Source organism: Calliphora vicina, chromosome 3 (genome assembly GCF_958450345.1).
Source record: "Calliphora vicina chromosome 3, idCalVici1.1, whole genome shotgun sequence".
NCBI lineage: Eukaryota > Metazoa > Arthropoda > Insecta > Diptera > Calliphoridae > Calliphora > Calliphora vicina.
In genome coordinates, this window is record NC_088782.1 from 22,078,027 (window position 1) to 22,102,257 (window position 24,231).

General features: G+C 29.1%; 1 protein-coding gene across 1 annotated transcript in view; it reads right to left on the reverse strand.

Moving 5' to 3' along the window:
• Positions 1-24,231, reverse strand: part of Fife (regulating synaptic membrane exocytosis protein fife) — a 146,910-nt gene that overhangs the window by 53,741 nt on the left and 68,938 nt on the right. The window contains exons 8-10 of the mRNA XM_065504503.1: positions 13,835-13,959; positions 7,088-7,310; positions 6,610-6,674 (exon numbers count right to left, since the gene is read on the reverse strand). Of these exons, the coding sequence (XP_065360575.1) occupies positions 6,610-6,674; positions 7,088-7,310; positions 13,835-13,959 (413 nt within the window). The remainder of the gene's footprint in view (positions 1-6,609; positions 6,675-7,087; positions 7,311-13,834; positions 13,960-24,231) is intronic.

Sequence of the window (24,231 nt, forward strand, 5' to 3'; positions counted from 1 at the left end):
GTGACAACTAGATACATAACTAACTACGTGACTCGTCTTTTGAACACTTGCATGTCCTAAGCAGGGGCTCAATTGACCCTTTGGATTACAATAAGACTGGTCCAAAGTAGTCAAAGCATTGGATTAACATACCTTACTGGCTACCCAATTGGTTACTTCATATCATTGATCCCAAATAGTCAGTTAAAAAGACATCTAATAACCGATTGCTTGTCATCTAACCTTCCTCCCACAACTTTCCAAAAGATTACTTCTGGCGAGTAAAATAACTGCTTTCTAAAGTGCAGTACAAAATAAATATTTAAAGTAACTACACTCTAGATTACTTAGAGACACTAAAGTGACAATTGACTTTACATTAGGATACATGGGATCTACAAAGTAGCCAATTGACTTCTCTCTGCACTTCAAGAGCACACAGAGAAAACAGATTCGTGATAGCAACCGAATTTGTTGCCAATCGAATGATTCTATCTTAGTGACCGAATTTTACAGTTGTGGCTACAATATTTTGGAAGGGGTGACTGAAGTTTAGTTGCCTCAACTGAAATTCTTCTTTATCAACTGACTTTCTGTTGTTAGAACTGAAAAATTCTATGTTTGCAACCGAATCATTCGATTGGCAACAAATTCGGTTGCTATCACGAATCTGTTTTCTGTGTGCACATACGTGTCAAATGATCCAAAATATATAAATTGGAGTTAGCCAAGTGATCGCACATTCGTGGCAATTACTTATCTATAAGGGATACATTGACTACTTGCTTAACTGCTGGCTGTTGTCAAAAACCTAAGTCTTACAACAATAAAATACATGAGAATCAACAACATGGGTGCCGCATTTGCTCACAATCTACCCTGAACGCAATCGTTGTTCAACCGAATGAGTTTTTGAGCTATTTCGTAACCATGGACGAAACATGGATCCACGACAACTCACCAGAGACCAAACAGCAGTCAAAACAATGGGTTTCTCGGGGTGAATCGGCGGCAATGAAGGCGGGTTTGTCAGCGAATAAAGTCATGGCAATCGTTGTTCAACCGGACGAGTTTTTGAGCCGTTTCCTAACCATGGAAGAAATATGGATCCACCAGAACTCACCAGAGATCAAACAGCAGTCAAAACAATGGGTTTATCGGGGTGAATCGGCGGCAATGAAGGCGGGTTTGTTAGCCAATAAAGTCATGGTGTCCGTTTGGGCAATTGCACAAGGAAATAGTTCTTTATGATCACTGTAATTATTTTTATGATTGCGGTAACCATAATATGGTAAAGTTAAGATTCACATGATTGCTACAATCATATATATGATTATAGTAAATAAGTATATGTTTGCGACAACCATTATTATGATGAAGGATTTAACATATTGTTACGAAATTGTATTTGAATTCAAATGCAACTATTCCTAACGGCTGGTTTTAACCCTTAACTGCATACTGTTGCCAATTGTCTACATTCCAGTTCCACTTAATTTTAGACGAATATAAGCTTGATACTTATTGAGATTCTCCTTCAGCAAAAATTAAATGGATTACGATAAGTTCTACAGGAAATATAATAAATAAAAATCAAATATATATTTGATAATTTGTAGAAAAATAAAAGTAAAAATCATGCATTTATGGGTTAAGTTGCATCATGTTTCTCAACATTTATATTTCTAGAGACTCTTCTAATTTTGGACAATGTTGTTTACCGGTCGAATAATAGCAGTTAACATAACTGTGGACATTATTAACATAGCTGTGGAACATTCAACATTGAATAAAAGCTTTGAGTTGATCATTGTAGAAATAGAACTTTCATGAAGCTACTGGAAGGAAAATGGCGCTGTGTATAAATAGTGGCAGCGGTTGCAGCCGCAGTTGGTTGATCATAGGCGCTGGATTGCCAGTGTATTCTTGTACATTATAAACTGTGCAATATAAGTGTGTGTATCTAATAAACAAATAAAGAGTTCTTACAATTTTAAACTACTAAACTGCTTTTATTTGCAATCAAAAGAATACAGTTTATTTAAAGGAAATAAACCACCGTTTTTAAAAGGTAAAAACAGAACAATATTATGTTGTTCTGGACTTACTGAATTCATAATCTGAGAATAAAATATGATATAATAATTCATCATGAACATAATTGCCATAAACATATATTTATTTAATTATAAATTCAATTATATATTTGATTCCGGAAATCAAGTGCATCGTAACTTTAATGTGATTATAATATTGTTAAAAAACTTGCGAAAATGTTTAGCAAGATTTTTTGCATAAATTTAAGTTGTAGTTTAAAATTAAACAAAGTACCTTTTCAATAAAAGTACTAAACTAAAAAAGTACCAAATATATGAGAATGTAATGAAATTAAAAAACGTATTTGAAAAAAGCACTTTAATATTAAAATATTTAACGCTAGTCCTTTTAAAACTGAAAAACTATAATAATTTTCTGAATTATTGGAATTTATAAGGTTCCTTAACTTCCTCAACGATTAAGCAATATCTTTAAAAGGATTAAATAACACACTTCAGAGTCGACGCCTAAATATCTTGCTGTTAAGACCATTTATTAGTTTTCAATTTTAAAATGCTAAGTAACGAATTTCAAAACAAAATTTATAAGTCCCAAATAGCTAAGTCAAATAATTCCTACAATATGATAAGTAGCACAAAGTTTTAACCTGTGGTTTTTATAAAATGAAATCCGATTACATTTTATATAGCAGGAAACCATCTTAAACGAATCGGCTTTAAAAACTTACACTTTTTGTAAAACCTCATGAGCTAATAGAGAATTCTTAGAAATTGTTAAGTATTACAAAATTTAAGGAAATTTATTGATTTATTAGTCTGTGGTAGTGAAGACATTTGAAATGTTTTTATTTTATTGTATCATCTCTCTAAGAAGGTCATTAGTAGCTGTTTTGTTTTAAATATATATTATTTTTGTTGGTTGTTTTGTTTAACTTTTTTTTTGTTTTTTTTTTAAATTTATATATAATTTTGTAGATTATTTAGTAATAAAAAATTTCTAATACTACAACATCGATTAAGTATAATAATATTAATAATAATAATACATATTGTACTGCAATTGTGATTAGAAATAATAACAAAAATAAAATAATGAAATGAATACAATAAATATAAAAAACGTTTCTTAAAATCGTTTTAATAAGGAGTTTAAATTATAAATATTGCATAATTTGCTATATAAAATTGAGAAAGTATCAGATATTAAAAAAAAGTACTATTTCCTATTGATACTTTTTTTCAAATGGAAATATTGTTTTATATAATATAGTTATGGAAACTATTAAAAAAAATTAAAAAGTACTTTTTTTTAAAATTAGTACTTTTCTTCAATTGCCTCTAATTGCAGTATAGAAATTATTTTTGTAAGTCTTTAGGATTTATATTGCATAATTTGCTATAAAAGTATCCAAAATATTGAAAAAATTTAAAAAGTACTTTTTCAAAAAGGTACGTTTTTGCAAATTGTTGAAAAATCACAGATACAACGATAAAATATAATAAATAAAATTAAAATAAAAACGTACTTTTTCAGTAAAAAAGTACTTTTTTAATTAGTACTTGTCTTCCATTGTCTCTAAAATTAAAGTCAGTAGATTACTTTTATAAGTATTTTAGCATTTTTATTGCATAATTTGCTATAAAAATATCCAAAATATTGAAAAAATTAAAAAGTACTTTTTGCCAAAAAAGTAAATTTTTCCAAATTGTCGAAAAATCAAGAAAAAATTGGATAAATAAAAAATAATATAAATAAAACCCAAATAAAAAAGTACTAGTTTTCAGTAAAAAGGTAACTTTTTCTTAAACTAGGTTTTCTTTAAATTTTATAATGCCAAAATATCCACAAATTTTTTGCAAAAAGTACTTATTTCCAAATTGTCGAAAAATCAAGAAAATCAGATACATAAATAATATAAATAAAATTAAAATAATAATGTATAAATTTTCGGTAAAAAAGTACTTTCTTGAAATTAGTACTTTTCTTCAATTGGCTCTAATTTGCTATAAAAATATCCAAAATATTGAAAAAAATTAAAAAGTACTTTTTGACAAAAAAGTTATTTTTTAAGAATCAGAAACAGAAAGGATAAACAGATATAAAAAAAAATAATTTTCAATAAAAAAGTCCTTTTTAATTGGCTCTAAAATTAATGACTTTAAATTACTTTTGTAAGTAATTTAAGACTTTTGCATAATTTGCTATAAAAGTATCCAAATATTGAATAAAATTAAAAAGTACTTTTTTCGAATAGCCAAAAAATCAAGAAAAACTTTGTTAAACAGATACAAAAATAAAAAATAATACAAAGAAAATTAAAATAAAAAAGTACTAATTTTTAATAATTTTTTTTTTTTTTTAAATTAGTACTTTTCTTCAATTGGCTCTAAAATTAAAGTCTGGAAATGACTTTTGTTAATATTTTAGTATTTATATTGCATAGTTTGCTATAAAAGTATGAAAAATATTGAAAAAAAAAATAAAAAAGTACTTTAAGCCAAAAAAGTACGTTTTTCCAAAAACATAGCCGAAAGATCAAGAAAAACTTAGTTACACAGATACAAAAATAAAAACTAATATAAATAAAATTAAAATAAAAAAGTACTAATTTTCAGTAAAAAGTACTTTTTTTATAAAATAGTTTTTCTTTAAAATTTCACTAACAAAATTAAGGAAATGATTTTATATGCATTTTTGGGCGAAAATTATAAAAAATTTACTTTTCTAAATTAGTACTTTTTTTGATCAGAAAAGTACTTTTTTCAAAATTGTCCAAAAATAAATAAAACAAATTTTAAACAGATCCTATGGCTTCATGTGAATGCTATTATGATTTTTATGGAATTTTTTTTTTTATAGGGGTCTGTCCATAGGGTCTTTCGAACTTTGACAGTTGATAGCGGACATATTGTTGAAGCTTCATCTGTAAAATTGGCTTTCATTTCTTCAGTTAGTTTTGCCAAATCACCATAGACGGATATAGCGTTCAACAAAATGTGGAAATGATAAAATTGTTTTATCAAAAAGTGTGTTTTATTCGGGCAAAGCTCCGCGCGCTTTGCCCATTTCATGATGAGGTCCATTTGTGGATGAATGAAATTGTTGAATTTCTGACAATGCCAATCCATTTGGGATCTAAAAGCGTCCAATACATCCCAAAAAACAATGTTTGGTGTGTATTTTGAGTTGGCGGCTTCATGACTTTGGTCAGGCCATCACCGTCAACGGCAACCGCTAGAGATCGATTATTACCAAATTATTTTGGCCTGAATTGAATGATTTGGACACCAACAATATGTCGTTTAAACAGCTCATGTCACGTTAGATATTCTGCACGAGCGATTTGAGGGCATGGTCATCTCACGTGGAGGTGATGTGATCTGGCCACCTAGATCGTGTGATGAGATCCCGTTAAACTTTCACTTGTGGGGTTTTCTTAAGTCAGAGCCAACATAGTCCATACCATCGTTCAAATTCGAGCTGATTTATGCGCTAGAGTCATGGAAAATTGGACAATTCGGCTTTAAAAAAAAATCAGTAAAAAAGTACTTTTTTATGTTTTTACTAAGATATTGAAGTAATGACTTCATATGCATTTTTTAATGCATAATTTGCGAAAAAGTACTTTTTATCAAAAAAAAGTTCTTTTTTTAATTTTCCAAAATACACCCTACGGATTTTTTTACGATTTTTATTTCTAAAACTCTAATTTATTTCTCTAAATTATATTAATTTTAAGAAACGTTTTCATTTAAATCAAAAGAACTAAATACATTGTCTTTTAAAGAAAGTACCAAAACTGAACAATTATTCTTCAAATACTAAATATTTAAAAATAATAATAAATTTTCAATACGTTTTATTTAATTATAAATATAATAATCAAATTTCTACATACAATTAAGTAATATATTTAATGAATTTTGTAAAAAGAAATTAAATAGTTTTAAATCTAATACAAAATAATAAAAAAATATATATTATTAAAAGCGTTAAATATAATAAAATCAACAAAAAATAAAATAAAAATTAAACAAACTAGAAAAACTAAAACTTATGTTAGTGTTGCTTTTTAATTAAAGATTAAGTAAAATATGTAGAAAGAAAACATTCACAGTTCGTGTTAAATAAAGTATATGTTAAAGAGTTAATTAATTAAGAGAAAAACAAGCATACTTTTAGGCTGTAAAAGTAGACTTAACTTAAAACAAAATGAAGCTGTGAGTTAATTAAGTAAATATTTAAATTAAATTATAAATTATGAATAATTTCTTTTAATTTTTTATATATTTTTTTTTGGGAAATATATTTTTGTAGAAAAGTGTTAATGTTTTATAACTAGCATTTATATTTTTAAGGGGGGGGGGGGGAAAGGTTTTCAAAATTTCTATTTTTTAAAAATTAATAATTTTGTTTCACAATTTTTTTTTTTGTTTGTTTATTCAATTTGATAGTTTTACTACAAGTAGTTTTAGTTAGATGTTGTTGTTGTTAATGTTAATGTTTTTGAGGAAATAATTATTAAATAATGAATCATAAATATTTATATAAAATACGAATTATTATTTATACCGGAGTTTTGGGTAATTTCCGTCGTGTCGGCGAAGCCGGTGATTTGTCTGTGGTAGTTTCAGGGTCTATACGATTAAGATTTTATTTTTTATTTTTTCAAAAATATAGACATTGTTGTTGTAGTTGTATTGGTAGTAGTAGTAGTAGTTGTTGTTGTTGATTGTAGTGACAATATGTTTGATTTTATTGTTTTTTTTGTAGCATGAAAAATTAACAAAAATTTTGGTAAAACGTAAAAAATCAATGAGAAGATAAGAAAAATAAACACATACAAAAATTTATAAGTTTAAAACGATTTTTTTTTTTTGGTTTTATTTTAAATTTCAAAAAATAAAAAAATTAACTTAAAATTTTTAAAATTATATTTACATTTAAATGTCTTTTATTTTGTAATTATTGTAAAGACATTTCGGTGCAAATACCACAACATTTAAATATTTATATTGGAGAATAAGAAATTTTGTTAAAAGAAACTTACCCGCTATTAAACCCAAGCCAATGGGCCCATCACCCGAACGTCGTGGCCCTCTCTCATTGCCACCACTATTGCCGGGCGGTATATTCTCATCGAATAAATCACACATACGAAAATCGGTTGCATGTTCTACTAACAATTCCACCACATCACCCGTACGATCCATTATGCTGCAGACCTCTTCGAAACTGCGATCGATTAAAGACATGCCATTCCATTCTAAAATCTGGAAATTATACAGTTTGAGCGAGAGAGTTATTAAGAGGAATTTGGAAATAGATTTTATGTTTAAACATTATTAAAGCTTCGCCTTTAAATTTTATTTTAATTATACCCTAAACCACCATAGTGGGGAGGGTATAATGCGTTTATGCAGATGTTTGTAACGCCCAAAAATATTAGTCTTACACCCACTTTAAAGTATACCGATCGACTTAGAATCACTTTCTGAGTCGATTAAAAGATGTCCTTCCGTCCGTCTGGCTGGCTGGCTGGTCGGCTGGCTGTCCATGTAAACCTTGTGCGCAGAGTACAGGTCCCAATTTTGAAGATATTTCGATGAAATTTGGTACATATTATTTTTTCGGCCCAAGGACCAAGCCTATTGAAACTGGCTGAAATCGGTCCATTATTTCATCTAGCCCCCATACAAATGTCCTCTCGAAATTGGACTTTATCGGTCAAAAATGTTTAATTTATAAATGTATCTCCACAAAGTGCGCTCCAAATAAGTTTTATATATACAAAATTCATGTCACCAAATTTCGTTACGATCGGTCCATAATTAGTCATAGCTCCCATATAGACCCGCTTCCGAAAATCACTTTAACGTGCATAAATCGCTTAAAAATGTTGGTATACTCACAAAATTCAACATAGTAAACTTTCATGTAGACATAAATCACACGACCTAATTTCATGGTGATCGGTCCATAATTGGTCATAGCCCCCATATAAGGCCCACTTCCGAAAATCACTCAAAAATATAAATTATTGAAATTTTAAAGGAAAAATGTTTTTGCTCTTTTACTTAGTGTAGGGTATTATATGGTCGGGCTTGACCGACCATACTTTCCTACATGTTTTTTTTTAAGTTTAGTTTGGTGAAGGGTATATAAGATTCGGCACAGCCGAAGCCTTATTGTTTATTAATTAAATTTTTAGAAAGTTGTCTTTGGTTGCATTTAACCCTGGTTTTGTAAAACCCTCCCTTAAGTATTTAAAACGGGTTTCATTAAACTTTTTATTTAAAATCTTAACGCTGTTTATCATAATTTTACAGAAAATATCATAAATTTGTTTAAAATAAGAATTGTTTTTTATCAACATTTTTCCAGCCATTAACTGTCAACGACAATTTAAATCTAGACTCATATTTTGGGGGATTTATTTTTGTTTTTAATAAAATATTTAAGTTTATTATGAAGAGTCTATCTAGAGAATACGTAGATATGTTGTATGTAAATATACATAAAATATGAAGGACTATGTACTTAATAATGATTGACATTAAAATAAAATATTGTTGAAAAGAGATTTTTTGCATACATTTTTTTATTATTATTATTATTAATACCCATATGAGTGTATGAAGATTTCTTTTTTTTGTGTATTACTCTTATCACCAAAAAAAAATGACAAGCAAATAAAGGCCAACGACCATAGATGATGAAAATATTTCGAATGGAAAATATTATATAAAAAATGGAATTATTGTTGTCAACATAAAAGGTTTTTATGCTTTTTTTTATTTTTTTGGTGCACAAAAAGAAAGATGTAAAATATACTCAAATTCATTCATTCATATGTAAATATTTACTAATACTGTATGTACAATATTTTACTTAGGTTGATGTGTGTATGTCAATGTCTGTAGATATGGATTATTATTTTTTTCTTGAATTATATTCTTTATGTTAAATCTTAGTTAAATGAAATTTTTGCAATATTTATTACAACTATATAAAAATAAATTCGATATTTATATCTTTCATCATGAGTGGTAAGAGGATATATAAGTTTATCATTCCATAAAGTATATATCTGGATCGTTATAGACAGCGGAGTCGATATAGCCATGTCCATCAGTCCGTCTGTATGTTGAAATCAACTTTACGCTGCCCTCAAATAACTTACATACATGATTCATACATCAATATATCCGCTATAGACCCGGTTTGGTTGCTATTTTAAATCGAGAAAATCGGACCAAAAGTGGCTGAGATATAAGGCAAAAACCCCGACTACCTAAATGTTTGACCTATTTTTAATCTATAGCTGGATTACTAAGTCATTAATGTAGACAATATGGATATCTAATGATAGATCTTTGCAATTTCGCAACGTATAAAACGCCATAGTAAGTCGGACCTACAATGGGTCAAAATCGGGAGAAATATTTTTCAACCAAAACAACTTTTTTCTCATCAAATTTTTTTCACTAATAAATTTAAAATTTAAAAAAAAAAAATTTTTCATTCAAAATTTTGAAAAAAACTTTAAAAAAAATTTTGAAAAAAAAATTTAAAAAAAAAGATCTTTGCAACTTCGCAACATATAAAAAGCCATGGTAAGTCGAATGGGTCAAAATCGTGAGAAATATTTTTCAACCAAAAAAACTTTTTTTTTCTAAAATTTTTTTTACTAATAAATTTAAAATTTTTTATTTTAAAAATGAAAGAAATTTGAAAAAAAAAAATTTTGTTCATTAAAAATTTTGATAAAAACTTTTTTTTTATATTGTTTACCTAAAATATGTAACATTTTATGAGATTATTGTGAATTTCCAAAATCTGTGGAATTGGAATTCCACCAAAAGTTAAGATTCCATGATTTTAATTAATATTCAACATTTAGCGTAATCTTATCATTTTCCTCTATCCATCACCATTTCCTCTTTAACAAACAGATTATTTAATATCAACTTTCTCCTTCATTTTTTTTTTTTTGCAAATTACTCACTCGTATATGCATTAGACTCTGGGACCCTTGAAAATCCTTTACAACTACTCTATTTGTATGCAAATGCATTCTCATTAACCTATCAATCACTAACTTTGTTTGCATTTTAAAAGAAGGAAAGAAAAAATATATTTCCATAATACAAGTATCAATGGATGTGGATGGTGATGGTGGTGATGGAATTATCAAAGGTCTACACTTGCCATCGAATAGACAGACATAGTTGATGTTTCATACTAGCAAACGTGTGACAAATCATCAAGTAATGGTGGCAGAAAAATAATAGAGGCATAAATTGAAAAACAATTTAATTAAAATGAACAGAGAAGAAGCACTAGAGGAATAATAATTGAATTTAAATAATTGAAAACACTAGAATGGGGACTATTGCAACATATTTGTCTGTTTCACAATTTTTTTCATAATTAATTTGGGAAAAAATCACAGAATTTTATGGTTTTAAATATAGAATAGTAAGGTAAATAGGCCAAGCAACGATAAAAGTAATCCACGCTTTGGACTTGAATTGGAATTCAGTAACCAGTATCATAAAATTTGGCTGCTTTGACTGAATCATTCGTTAGACACAAAATTCGGTTGTGATAACAATACTTTTTTTTTGCGTATGTTTGCGTATGTCTTAAGTTACCATTTTTCTCTAATTTTCTGATACTTGACTGATTCATAATTCATATATTTTTGGCTAATTTTAGACTTGTGTATTCTTTGTAATGCAAAGGGAAGTCAAACACATGTGATCTTGAGTTACACCAATTGTCACTACACTACATTACTATATCATTTCTCTTTAAGAAGAAGTTGCTTTACGGACTAGAAATAATCTGTTGCAGAGTCGACAAGCTTTTTAAAAAAATGTTGCAGCAACATGTTTATAGAAGAAAATGTTGCAGCAATATGTTTATAGGTAACAATTTTGTAGCAATATGTTTATGAAAAAAAGTTGTAGAACAATTTGTTGGTGATATATGTTTATAGAAAAAAATGTTGCAGCAACATAGGAAGCAATTTTACAGCATCATGATTATTTATTTTAATGCAGCAACGTGTTTATTAAAAAAAATGTTGCAGCATGTTCAATGAAACAAATTTTGTAGCAACATAGAAAAAAATTTAGCAGTAATATGTTTATAGTAAAAATGTTGCCGCAACATATATATAAGAAACAATACAACATCAACCAACATGTTAATAGAATCTACATTGAAAACATTGTATCTGCAATAAGTTTAAATTAAAAATGTGTCGGCAACATATTTATAAGAAACACTAATACAGCATAATGTTTATAGCAAACCATTTTACAGTAACATGTTTACAGAAAAATATGTTGCAGCAACATGTTGCTAGAGTTAAAATGTAAATAGAAACGGATTTCGTAGCAACATAGAAACAAATTTAGCAGAAATATGTTTATAGTAAAAATGTGGCAGTAAAATATTTATAAGAAACAATAAGACAGCGACATATTAATAGTGGCAACATAGAGGAAATTGTACCTGAAAAATGTCTTGTTTATAAGAAGCTCTAATACAGCAAAATGTTTACAGGAAAAAATAGAAAAAAATGTTGCAACCACATGTTGCTAGAGCTAAAATGTTGCAGCAAATTGTTAATAGAACACATATATTGCAGCAACATGTTGCTAGATTTATGATTTAGCAGCAAAATGTTGGTAGAGTTATAATTCAGCAGCAACATGATGCTAGTGTTATAATTTTGCAAAAACATATTCCTAAACATGTTGCTAGAGCAATAAATTTTAAACAACTTATAAATAGAGCAATACAGTTCCAGCAACATGTTTCTAGAGTCAAAATTTTGCAGCGACATGTTTCGAGAGTAAAAATGTGACAACAATATTTTTATAGATAATAACTAGGTTGTTTATAGACAAAATCGAGGTTGCAGCCAGATTTATATTTGAAAAAATATTGAAGCAACTTCTAAATATAAACTTTAATAGTGGGTATTTGATAGCCGCTGTTTATTTCAAATCGAAGGTTTAATGAGGTTACGATTTAGCTTTAATTGCATGAATTTATAAATATTTAATTAAGTTTCAATCGTAGGTATGTATGAAGTCACGATTTAGCTTCTATTGTAGGTTTTTATACAGTACTAGTTGAGTCTTTGTTCTGTCACAGTTTAGCATCGGGAGTTGGGATTCAATCGTAGGACTTTTTACAGTTTAAGTTGAGCTCCAATCACAAAAAGTCTCAGTTTAGCTTCAAGTTTATCTCTTTATAGAGGTAGGACTTTTTACTTTCTAAGCTGAGTTTCTGCTTAGCTTCAATCCTGCAATTTTAGATATATAGTCCCAGTTTAGTTTAGGTCAGTATAGAGTCGTAGTTGGGATTCAATCGTAGGACCTTTTACAGTTTATGTTGAGTTCAATCAAAAGTCACCGTTAAGATTCCAGTCTACCTCATTATAGAGCCGTAGTTGAGCTTCAATTGTAGGACTTTTCTTTTACAATCGAAGAGCTTTATACAGTCACAATCGTAGCCTAATTCATGAATTTTTGCCATGAAAACTGCTCATGTGTGTACGCTTTTATGCACAATAACCATCATACCCAAGTGATCATTCAAAATTGAAATCACTGAGCCATGAGAGATACCAATGGCTTCCACAATCTCTCGCACTTTCAATCCGATCCAATCGATGAACACCATGTCGTGAGTTTTTTCAATTGTTTCGGATGTAGAGTCTAGAACTTTCGGGATTTTCCGAAATTCAGTAAACCACTATTTTACCATTGAAATTGATGGTGCGGAGTTCCCATAGTATTTATTGAGTTATGGTTTTTTCCCCAAAAATTAATGCTAAATGAGCAGATGAAATTCACTTTTTCCATTTTCTCCTCAAGGCACGCGGTAGTCTGTTATCAATGGCTGTTCAAATTTTGAGAGTTGTCAACTGACAGATGCCTGTTGACAGAGCAGTGCCCTTTGAGTTAAGAGATGGGACATTTAAAAAGTCGCGCACTTATTGACTCTTTAACAAAAAAATGTTTTTATTGTTTATCTCAAAATATACCTGGATGCAGGGTATATAAGATTCGGCACAGCTGAATATAACTCTTTTAATATTATCAGTCAAAGCGTAGCTCATTTATGCAGCCATAATTTATCTGTATTCCTTCAAGGCACCTTAGTAGTGCACGAGTATATTTATATTTAAGTTAATTACAAAAAACTGTTGAAAATATCACGATGCTAAAAATAAATACTGCATTACAATTGCATATGGTTCCAGAATACAAATTATGGCATCAATGATCAATATTCCAATGTATTGCAAATGGAATTACTAAATATAAACATAAATATAACCTCCTCAATCTGATGGTGGGTTAAAAAATGTTATTTTTAAAAAGGAATTCTAGTCTCGCACAAGTTCACCCACTCACACTCACAATATTACATTCATATGTACATATAGTAGGTACATTAGACTGCCTTACAAAACAAAAAAAAAATAACTGATGTCACTCCCTAAAAATGAGGTTTGGTTCATGATTGGAATATTTTTGATTTAGGGCTAAATGTTTTCCCATTTTTTTTGGAAACGAACATTGAGAAATTTTGATATAAACGGCAAAAAGTATCAGATATAAACTGGACATAACCTCATTTTCTGAGGGTGACTAACAACTCGATTATTTTGCATAAAGTTCGACCCACTACTCTAGTGTTGCACAAAGAAAGAAAAAAACACATAGAAACAATATAAAAATCAACATTATTGTGCTGTAAACTCAATTACCTTATCGCCCTGTTGTAAACCATTCTTTTCAGCTGGACCTCCAGGCACTGTCCACACAATGTACGCAAATAGTCTGCCATCAGCACCAGTCTTACCGCCCACAACACGCATTCCAAAACCACGCGCTATTAATGGTGTTTTTGTTGTAGTTGTTGTAGTATTAGCCGATGTTGTTATTGTAGCCGTTATTGTTATTCCAGATTACAGCAACCCAGTACACAGCATTAGAGGATAGATGGGTTGGATGGTTGTTTCGTTGTTTGGTTGTTGGAATTTGGTTTAAATTTGATTTTTTATTTGTTTATGTAAAAACGATGAAGACATGATGACAGACAGCATCCATATTGTATCACGGCAACACACCGCCATTGTAACCCAATGAATGCCACACAGAAACGGCAACACAAAAGGAGAAGAGACAGAGAAAGAGAAATAAAATGGAATAGAAAACAAAAATCAATTTTTTATATTACAAAAGGAGCTATAATACACTTGGTTTAGTATTAAACTTAAAATGTTGCCTGCTATATTAGAAGTATAGATGTTGGTTACATGTTTTACACTTAAATTACTGAATAATTTTTGTTGTCGTTGTAAATGGGAAAACTCTCAAGTTAATACCTACCTTTATACAAATGTATTTATTTATTGACAATTTATAAATATTTACACTAGATAAATTTTGATGGTTGTATATAAAATGTATTCTAATATAAAGGTTTTACTTACAAGGACACTTGTCTTTTGATTAAAGATAATGTTGTTTTAAAGAATGGATGATATTTAAAGACTTTTCTATAGAAAACTGTCGACTAAAGACACTTTTGTATAGAAAACTGCCTCACTTCTACAGAAAACTCTCTGATGAAGACACTTTTCTATAGAAAACTGTCCAGTGAAGACACTTTTCTATAGAAAACTGTCCAGTGAAGACACTTTTGTATAGAAAACTGTCTTATGAAGACACTTTCTATAGAGAGCTGCCCTAAGGAGACACTTTCCATAGAAAGATGTCCTATGAAGACACTTTTCCATAGAAAATTGTCTTATGAAGACACTTTTCCATAGAAAACAGTATTATGAAGACATTTTCTATAGAAAGCTGTCCTATGAAGACATGTTTCCATAGAAAGCTGTCCTATGAAGACACTTTTCCATAGAAAGCTGTCCTATGAAGACACTTTTCCACAGAAAACTGTCTGGTTAAGACACTTTTCTATAGGAAACTCTACAATGAAGACACCTTTCTATAGAAAACTGTATAATGAAGACATCTTTCTTTAGAAAACTGCACACTGAAGACATCTTTCTAGAGAAAATTGCACACTGAAGACACTTTTCTATAGAAAACTGTCCAGTGAAGACACTTTTCTATAGAAAACTGTCCAGTGAAGACACTTTTCTATAGAAAACTGTCCAGTGAAGACACTTTTCTATAGAAAACTGTCCAGTGAAGACACTTTTCTATAGAAAACTGTCCAGTGAAGACACTTTTCTATAGAAAACTGTCCAGTGAAGACACTTTTCTATAGAAAACTGTCCAGTGAAGACACTTTTCTATAGAAAACTGTCCAGTGAAGACACTTTTCTATAGAAAACTGTCCAGTGAAGACACTTTTCTATAGAAAACTGTCCAGTGAAGACACTTTTCTATAGAAAACTGTCCAGTGAAGACACTTTTCTATAGAAAACTTTTCTATAGAAAACTGTCTAGTGAAGACACTTTTCTACAGAAAACTGTCTAGTGAAGACACTTTTCTATAGAAAACTGACTACTGAAGACACTTTTCTATAGAAAACTGACTACTGAAGACACTTTTCTATAGAAAACTGACTACTGAAGACACTTTTCTATAGAAAACTGACTACTGAAGACACTTTTCTATAGAAAACTGACTACTGAAGACACTTTTCTATAGAAAACTGACTACTGAAGACACTTTTCTATAGAAAACTGACTACTGAAGACACTTTTCTATAGAAAACTGACTACTGAAGACACTTTTCTATAGAAAACTGACTACTGAAGACACTTTTCTATAGAAAACTGACTACTGAAGACACTTTTCTATAGAAAACTGACTACTGAAGACACTTTTCTATAGAAAACTGACTATTGAAGACACTTTTCTATAGAAAACTGACTACTGAAGACACTTTTCTATAGAAAACTGACTACTGAAGACACTTTTCTATAGAAAACTGTCTATAAAAAACTGCCCAGTGAAGACAGACACTTTTATATAGAAAACTTTCTAGTGAAGACAGACACTTTTCTATAAGAAACTGCTTAGTGAAGACACTTTTTGGTATAAGACTCTCTACTGAAGACACTTTTATGTATGAGACTGTCTACTGAAGACGTTTTTCTTTAGAAAACTGTGCATTTTTCTTTATAAAACTGTCTAAAGAAAACACTTTCCTATAGACAGCTGTCTAAAGAAGACACTTTCCTATAGACAGCTGTCTGGAGAAGACACTTTTCTATAGAAAACTGTGTAGAGAAGACACTTTTCTATAGAAACCTGTCTAGTGAAGACTCGTTTTTATACAAAACTGTCTAGTGAAGACTCTTTTCTGTCTAATGAAGACACTTTTCTATAGAAAACTGTGTAAAGAAGACTACAGATAATGGTGTAGCGAAGACAATTTTCTATAGAAAGCTGTCCAATGAAGACACTTTTCTATAGAAAACTGTTCAACGAAGACACTACTGAAGACACTTATCTATAGAAAACTGTCTAGTGAAGACACTTTTCTATTGAAAACTTTCTACTGAAGAAAATTTTCTATAGAAAACTGTCCGCTGAAGACACTTTTTATAGAAAACTGTATAGTAGAGAAGTATTTATATAGAAATTTGTCTAATAAAAACACTTATTTATCAAACAGTTTTCAGCGAAACAGATTATGTAATAAATTTGTATATTTTTCTGGGAATAAATTTAATTATTTGTTTATCTGTAAGTAATAATTATAACTTATACTGTGTCTATCGTTTATCTAAATAGTTTCATATTAAAACTAATTAAAATTTATTATATCTATTTCCTGGTAGTAGGCATATCATGCTTTTCTAATAATAATATCAAACATTTGAATTTCTTATACCTTGAAACTAATAAATAATTTATTCATTTATTAATCAGACATATTGCTCTACAATAACCATATTTTAATTGTTTTAAACATAAAGCAATTAATTAGCTCTCCCATTCTATTTGAAATAATGTAGGCATACTTATGGATGAATATTTGTGGCAAGTAGATTAACTTCATGAAACCAAAAAACAGGAGAAATGGTATAAAAGAGAATAAATTTATACCAATTTTTGAAGGGAATTAATTTTTAATAAAATCGGTGCAGCTGACTATAAGCCAATTATTACCAAACTGCATCTAAGTAATGCAAACGGTATGTTGTAGTCATTACTAATTAAGTTAATCAGTAAGGACATGTTTTTTTATATATTAATCGACAGTTTGGAAGATTTTAGCTAGAATTTAAGTAAACTTGAGTTAATCTAAATGGCTTATCAGTCAAACCTATGTATCTATTCTAATTTAATAAATGCCTACAAACCTAAAATATTTTGTATTTTCTATTTGCAAGGTTTAGTATTTATAAGCATTTAATTAAGATTGTTTTTAATTAAATTGCAATAGTAATTCTTATTATGTTATTGATATACCAGTAGTTTTGTTAAACTCCAACTCCTACATGTAGTTTTTAATAAACTTTCTTGCTGTATTTCAATTTTGTTACATTTCCGTTTCCTTATTTATTTCTTAGTTTTTGTTTTTTTCTTGTTAAAGCTTTTGGCCAAATTGTTGCTACATTTCAACCATGTCTGTTCTAAAGAAAATCTATAGAACTAGTGATTGCTTTAATCGTTATGGAAAATCAATCAACTACAAGTATTTCTTTTTCTAATACCAACTGTCAATTTTCTGTTCTTTCTTATACTAAATACTAAATACTGACATACATAAATATAAAAAGCAGACATTTTATTGATATTGTAAGTTGTAGCTTTACATCTGGTTTTGTAAATTAATGTTACAGATAGACGTATCTAGATACATTTGTTTATTTGCTGTAACAGGAAATTGAAATGTGGTTGGTTTGTAAGCACTAAAGAAGTAATTAACTATAAATTCTTGTTAAAGTGTTCAGGCTAAAATTGCTGCACATGGCTGAGACTTAAGTGGGAACATTTCAAGTGAGACAAGTAGGAATAAATCAAACTATTTTAAATTATCCAAAATAATAGAACCAAAAATTAACCAAATATGTACATTTCTCTAACATTTATGATATGATTTAATCTTCTTAAGGCTTTTAATGCTATTCTGCAATCATGGCAAACTAATTACACACTTTTTTTCTAATGTTGCATTTGCATTTAAAATAAGAAGATATCATTTCTTTCTGCAACTAAAGTTTTATTTACTCTCTCTACACACAAACATTTTCAATCTGCACAATTTAATTAATTGAGTTTTAGTTTTAATTTTATTTTTTGTTTCATTTTCTTTCATTCTAAGGCGTTTGTTTGTCATCCAAAGATAAAAACTTATTCTTACGACTTTAAGTACAATTAGACAATGAAAATGTATCGATTGAATGAAAATAGTTTTCAACTTGAATTGAGGTTGTATTGAATGTGTGAGTAAGAGTGGTGGTATCACAGTATCTTGGCAATACATTTTAACTAATACGATTTAACAAATTTAAAACAATTTCTTTTAATTACAAGGAATTTAGCAACACTTAAAACGAGCTACATGTTTTGGGTTAGGAAATTTTAAATGAAATAATATGGGGGAATTTTGTTTTAAAAGATAATACATTTTGAGCAAGCTGTTTAATGAAGAAAATTTTTTTATGAAAACTGTGTAAACTGCCTTGGAATGACACTTTTCAAGAAAAAAATATTAATGAAGAAACTTTCATATAGAAAACTGTCAAGTGGAGACACTTTTCTATAGAAAACTGTCCAGTGAAGACACCTTTCTATAGACAACTGTCCAGTAAAAACACTTTTCAGTGAAGATACTTGTCTATAGAAAACTGTCCAGTGAAGACACTTTTATATAGAAAACTGTCAAGTGAAGACACTTTTATAAAGAAAACGGTCCAGCGAAGACACTTTTATATAGAAAACTGTCTAGTAAAGACACTTTTCTGTAGAAAACTGTCTAGTGAAGACACTTTTCTGTAGAAAACTGTCTAGTGAAGACACTTTTCTGTAGAAAACTGTCTAGTGAAGACACTTTTCTGTAGAAAACTGTCCAGTGAAGACACTTTTCTGTAGACAACTGTCCAGTGAAGACACTTTTCTATAGAAAACTATCCAGTGAAGACACTTTTCTATAGAAAACTATCCAGTGAAGACACTTTTCTATAGAAAACTATCAAGTGGAGACACTTTTCTATAGACAACTATCTAGTAAAGACACTTGTCTGTAGAAAACTGTTCAGTGAAGACACTTTTCTATAGAAATCTGTTCAGTGAAGACACTTTTCTATAGAAATCTGTCCAGTGAAGACACTTTTCTAGTGAAGACACTTTTATATGAAAAACTGACTAGTGGAGAGACTTTTTTATAGAAAATTGACCAAGGAAGATACTTTTCTTTAGAAAACTTTCCAGTTATGAAAATTTTCTATAAAAAACCGTCCAGCGAAGACACTTTTATATAGAAAACTGTTTAGTGAAGACACTTTTCTATAGAAAACTGTCTAGTGCAGACATTTTTCTATAGAAAACTGTCCAGTGAAGACACTTTTCTATAGAAATCTGTCCAGTGAAGACACTTTTCTATAGAAAACTGTCCAGTGAAGAAACTTTTCCATAGAAAACTGTCCAATGAAGAAACTTTTCTATAGAAAACTGTCCAGTGAAGAAACTTTTCCAGTGAAGACACTTTTATATGAAAAAGTGACTAGTGGAGAGACTTTGTTTATAGAAAATTGGCCAAGGAAGACACTTTTCTTTAGAAAACTTTCCACTTATGAACATTTTCTATAAAAAACCGTCCAGTAAAGCCACTTTCACTTTTTTATAGAAAACTGTCCAGTGAAGACACTTTTCTATAAAAAAAACTATCCAGTGAAGACACTTTTCTATAGAAAACTATCCAGTGAAGATAATTTTTTTAAGAAACTTTCCAGAGAACTTTTTATAGAAAACTGTCCAGTAAAGACACTTTTCTTTAACAACTTTTATTTGTTCAGTGAAGACACTTTTCTATAGAAAACTGTCCAATAAAGACACTTTTTTATAGAAAACTGTAAAAAGAAACTTGATTTCTGTTTGACTATATTTCGGTAATAGTCTATCAAACTTTTAGAAGTTTCATTTTAACACAATTGTAGTGGCAAACACTGTAACTTATTTAAGCAGTATTTGCATTTTAACAAAACAATTTCCAAATCTTTTAACAGCAATTGAAAGGCAGACAGACAAACATTCCATGTAAGAACAATAAGAAGTATTTTACAAAAACATTTTTTAAATTTTTCATTGTTCTAAGTAGAAAACCTTGAAAAGTAAAATAAACTGTTTTCAAACATTATTGAAAGAAAACTTTAATTGTCAAAATATTACAAATGTATAGCTAAATATATGAACATATATACAGTATATGTGAATATATAGGTGTATGTATTGCGTATGTATTGAGAACTTTTTTAACCCATTTGAGGTTTAACACTTCAATACATAAATATTTACTGGCAACAAAAGACTGTAAGCTATTGAGACATTAGTACTTATATACCTACTATATGTCTTTATATATGTATAAATATGTATTTAGTACATTCAAAGTTATGTTCATCAAAAGTTTTTGATATCCAATTATAATTAAAAGTTTATTAAGTTTGTTGTTGAGTTTTCTCTCTTTTAGTTCTTGCAATTTAGTCTTCAGGGATGAACGTTTTGTTACAATTATTGGTACCTTTCAACAGAGAAAAGTACCAGATGCCTCCTTATGTTTAGGTTTTCAAATTTATTAAAAAGTTTTGAAATGATATTTACAACTTATTATGATTTTAAAATAATTTATTTATTTTACAGTTTTATGTACAAAAAGTACAATTTTTCTATTTTCTGTCCACAATTTTTATTTTTTTTGATCAAACCTATAGACATGTTTTTGCCTGTCCTTCTGTCTGTCTTGTACGTATGTTAGTTTGGCAAAAGTTTTTGATAATATTTTTCTCTTTCTCGTGCAGACACTTCCCCTTTTCCAGCATTTTCCCTAATGCCTTTGGTGAATTTTTTGTATTTTTGTTCATTTTTAAGAAAACCTTAATCAAAAGTTAAACATAAAATGCCAAAATTACTTAAATAAACTTGAAAAGAAAAAAAAATTATACAAAAATTAAAAATAAAACAGAAAAGCTGACGAAACTACTGTCTGTCTACTGCTGTTTGCTTTCACTGTGTTTAAAAAGATGCGGGTAATATCCGCATTAACAGCCTCTGTCGAAATATTTCCCCGCTTTTCATCATTATAATTATAAGGAGTTTTTCTCATTAAAAAGTGAAGTTTTTTTTATTATTATTTTCATTTATTTTGCTTCTATTTTATGGTTTAAGAGGAAACGCTGCTATATACATAAATTTTGTATTTGCAGATGTTACAGAGAATTTTTTTTATGTATTTGAATTGCTGTTAAAGTTTGTTCGAGTGAAAGTATTTGGAATGAAGTTTTGTGGAAATATTTAATATAAGTTAAATGGTTGGACAATGAAGGAAAAGACACTTTTGTATAGAAAACTGTACATTGAAGACACTTTCGTGTAGAAAACTGTCCATTGAAGACACTTTTGTATAGAAAACTGTCCATTGAAGACACTTTTGTAAAGAAAACTGTCCATTGAAGACACTTTCGTGTAGAAAACTGTCCATTGAAGAAACTTTTGTATAGAACACTGTCCATTGAAGACACTTTTCTATAGAAAACTGTCCATTGAAGACACTTTTCTATAGAAAACTGTCCATTGAAGACACTTTTCTATAGAAAACTGTCCATTGAAGACACTTTTCTATAGAAAACTGTCCAGTGAAGACACTTTTCTATAGAAAACTGTCCAGTGAAGACACTTTTCTATAGAAAACTGTCCAGTGAAGACACTTTTCTATAGAAAACTGTCCAGTGAAGACACTTTTCTATAGAAAACTGTCCAGTGAAGACACTTTTCTATAGAAAACTGTCCAGTGAAGACACTTTTCTATAGAAAACTGTCCAGTGAAGACACTTTTCTATAGAAAACTGTCCAGTGAAGACACTTTTCTATAGAAAACTGTCCAGTGAAGACACTTTTCTATAGAAAACTGTCCAATTAAACACTTTTCTACACAGAACTGTCCAATAAAGAAATTTTTCTATTGAAAACAGTCCAATGAAGACACTTTTATTTACAAAACTGTCTAGTGAAGACACTTTTCTATAGAGAACTGATGAGTGAAGATACTTTTCTATAGAAAACTTTCCAGTGAAAACACTTATCTGTAGAAAACTGTCCATTAAAGACAGGATTTTATAGAAAACTTTCCAATGAAGACACCGTCCGACTACTATTTCTTTCGATCGAAGCAAAAGGCTCTCTCTGGGACACGATTCACTTTCGAAAAGAGTAACTGATATTTGATATTATTGATTCGTTATTGGCCTCAAAAGATGAACAGGTATTTTGGCTCGGAATCCATATGTTGCCAAAATGATGGCAAAGGTACATAGCTAACAATGGCCAAGACTTTGAATAAATTTATATTGTACAAATGTTGCAAAATAAAATATAAAATATCCTGCATGTTTAAGTCATACATTTAAAATATGTTTCACATCATGAACAAAAACCTTGTAAACTAGTGTAATCAGAAACCTTAACTAGTCTTGTATACATTTTACAAGTTTTGTCAAGATCATAGCATTAATTATATTTCATAACATTGATTTTATCATCGACCCCTTCGTGATTTAGAAAAATTCTCATCTCGCATTTTTTTGTCTTTGACAATGTATTTTCTAGGGAACATTTTTCATTTACCCTTCAGTGGCTACATTTCTGATTTCATCACATAAAAAAGAAACTGTTGCTTAGAATTTATTTATAGCCTTTTATAGACATGCAATTCTTTTCTTTTTCATGGGTAACAAAATTGAAAAATTAAGGCCAACAATTTTATGTTGATTTTACGACGAATGGTCGGTCATTACAATTTTTTTATTAACACACACTGACAAACATTTGCAAAAGACTAATAAGGGATTTTGCTCCTTTTTCTTGTCATAAAAATGAAGGGAGATTTAATATAATGATAGATGGATGGATGGCATTTGGGGTAATAGGTATAGCAACAAGAGAGTTTAGTAACGACAGGAAAATAAAAAGATTTTCAAAAAAACACAAATTTTTCAATATAATAAAGCCCAATAAATTAATTTTTTATTCCACTATTTCTTTAAAATACTGATTACTCTCTTAACAAATCGGGAGTTTTTTTTAGTTATACAACTAGAACAGCTAGTAATAGCCCTTAGGGATTTTGAAGATAATCAGCTTTTTACACGTACTCAACGCAGAAAAAAAAAAATAAAAACTTGTTTCTGCACAAAATGTTTCCCGTTTTAACTGCCACCAACCCCCTTAAGGAAAATTCTCTTCAATACAAGAAAATGTGCGAACAAAAAAAAGAAAATTACAGACTTTAAGAAAAAGTAAACTCTTGTACACCTGGCCAGGAAAAGTGAATTTAATGATTGTTTTTATAACAATTCATTCTCAATTTATCCTCTTTTCTGCTTTCTTTACAACCTGAAAGTAATAAACTACAGAATAAAATGAAAATTGTAATAAAAAACACCCACATACTCAACAAGAAATTGGTAAAAAATAAAAGAAAAAAGGACAACATTGAAAAATTCTTTGAGCGTATGATTTGTGCCCTTTTTTGCTGATACGTACCACTAACTACGACAAAGAAGCAAAAAAAATGTAATAAAATTGTTTGATTTTTTACTTAAAAGATAAAATTAATAAGAAAATTTGTAATCTAATGTTTATAAAGATTTTCTTTTTGTTAATTTGTTTGTTTGTTGTTAAAGTTTAAGCAATATGTATTTTTTGAATACTTGTGAAATTAAACCAAAATATTTGAAATTATCTTTAACCTAAAGTTGAAATTATCAAACAAAATAATCAGACAGGTATTTTTAAACGGTTTTCTATTATAAACTGTTCAATAAAGGTGTCTTTATTGAACAGTTTTATATAGGAACATGTCATGATTGGACAGTTTGCCAAAGAAAAGTGAATTCATTGGAAATTTTTCTAAAGAAAAGTGACTTCATTGGACATTTTTCTATAGAAACCGTCTTA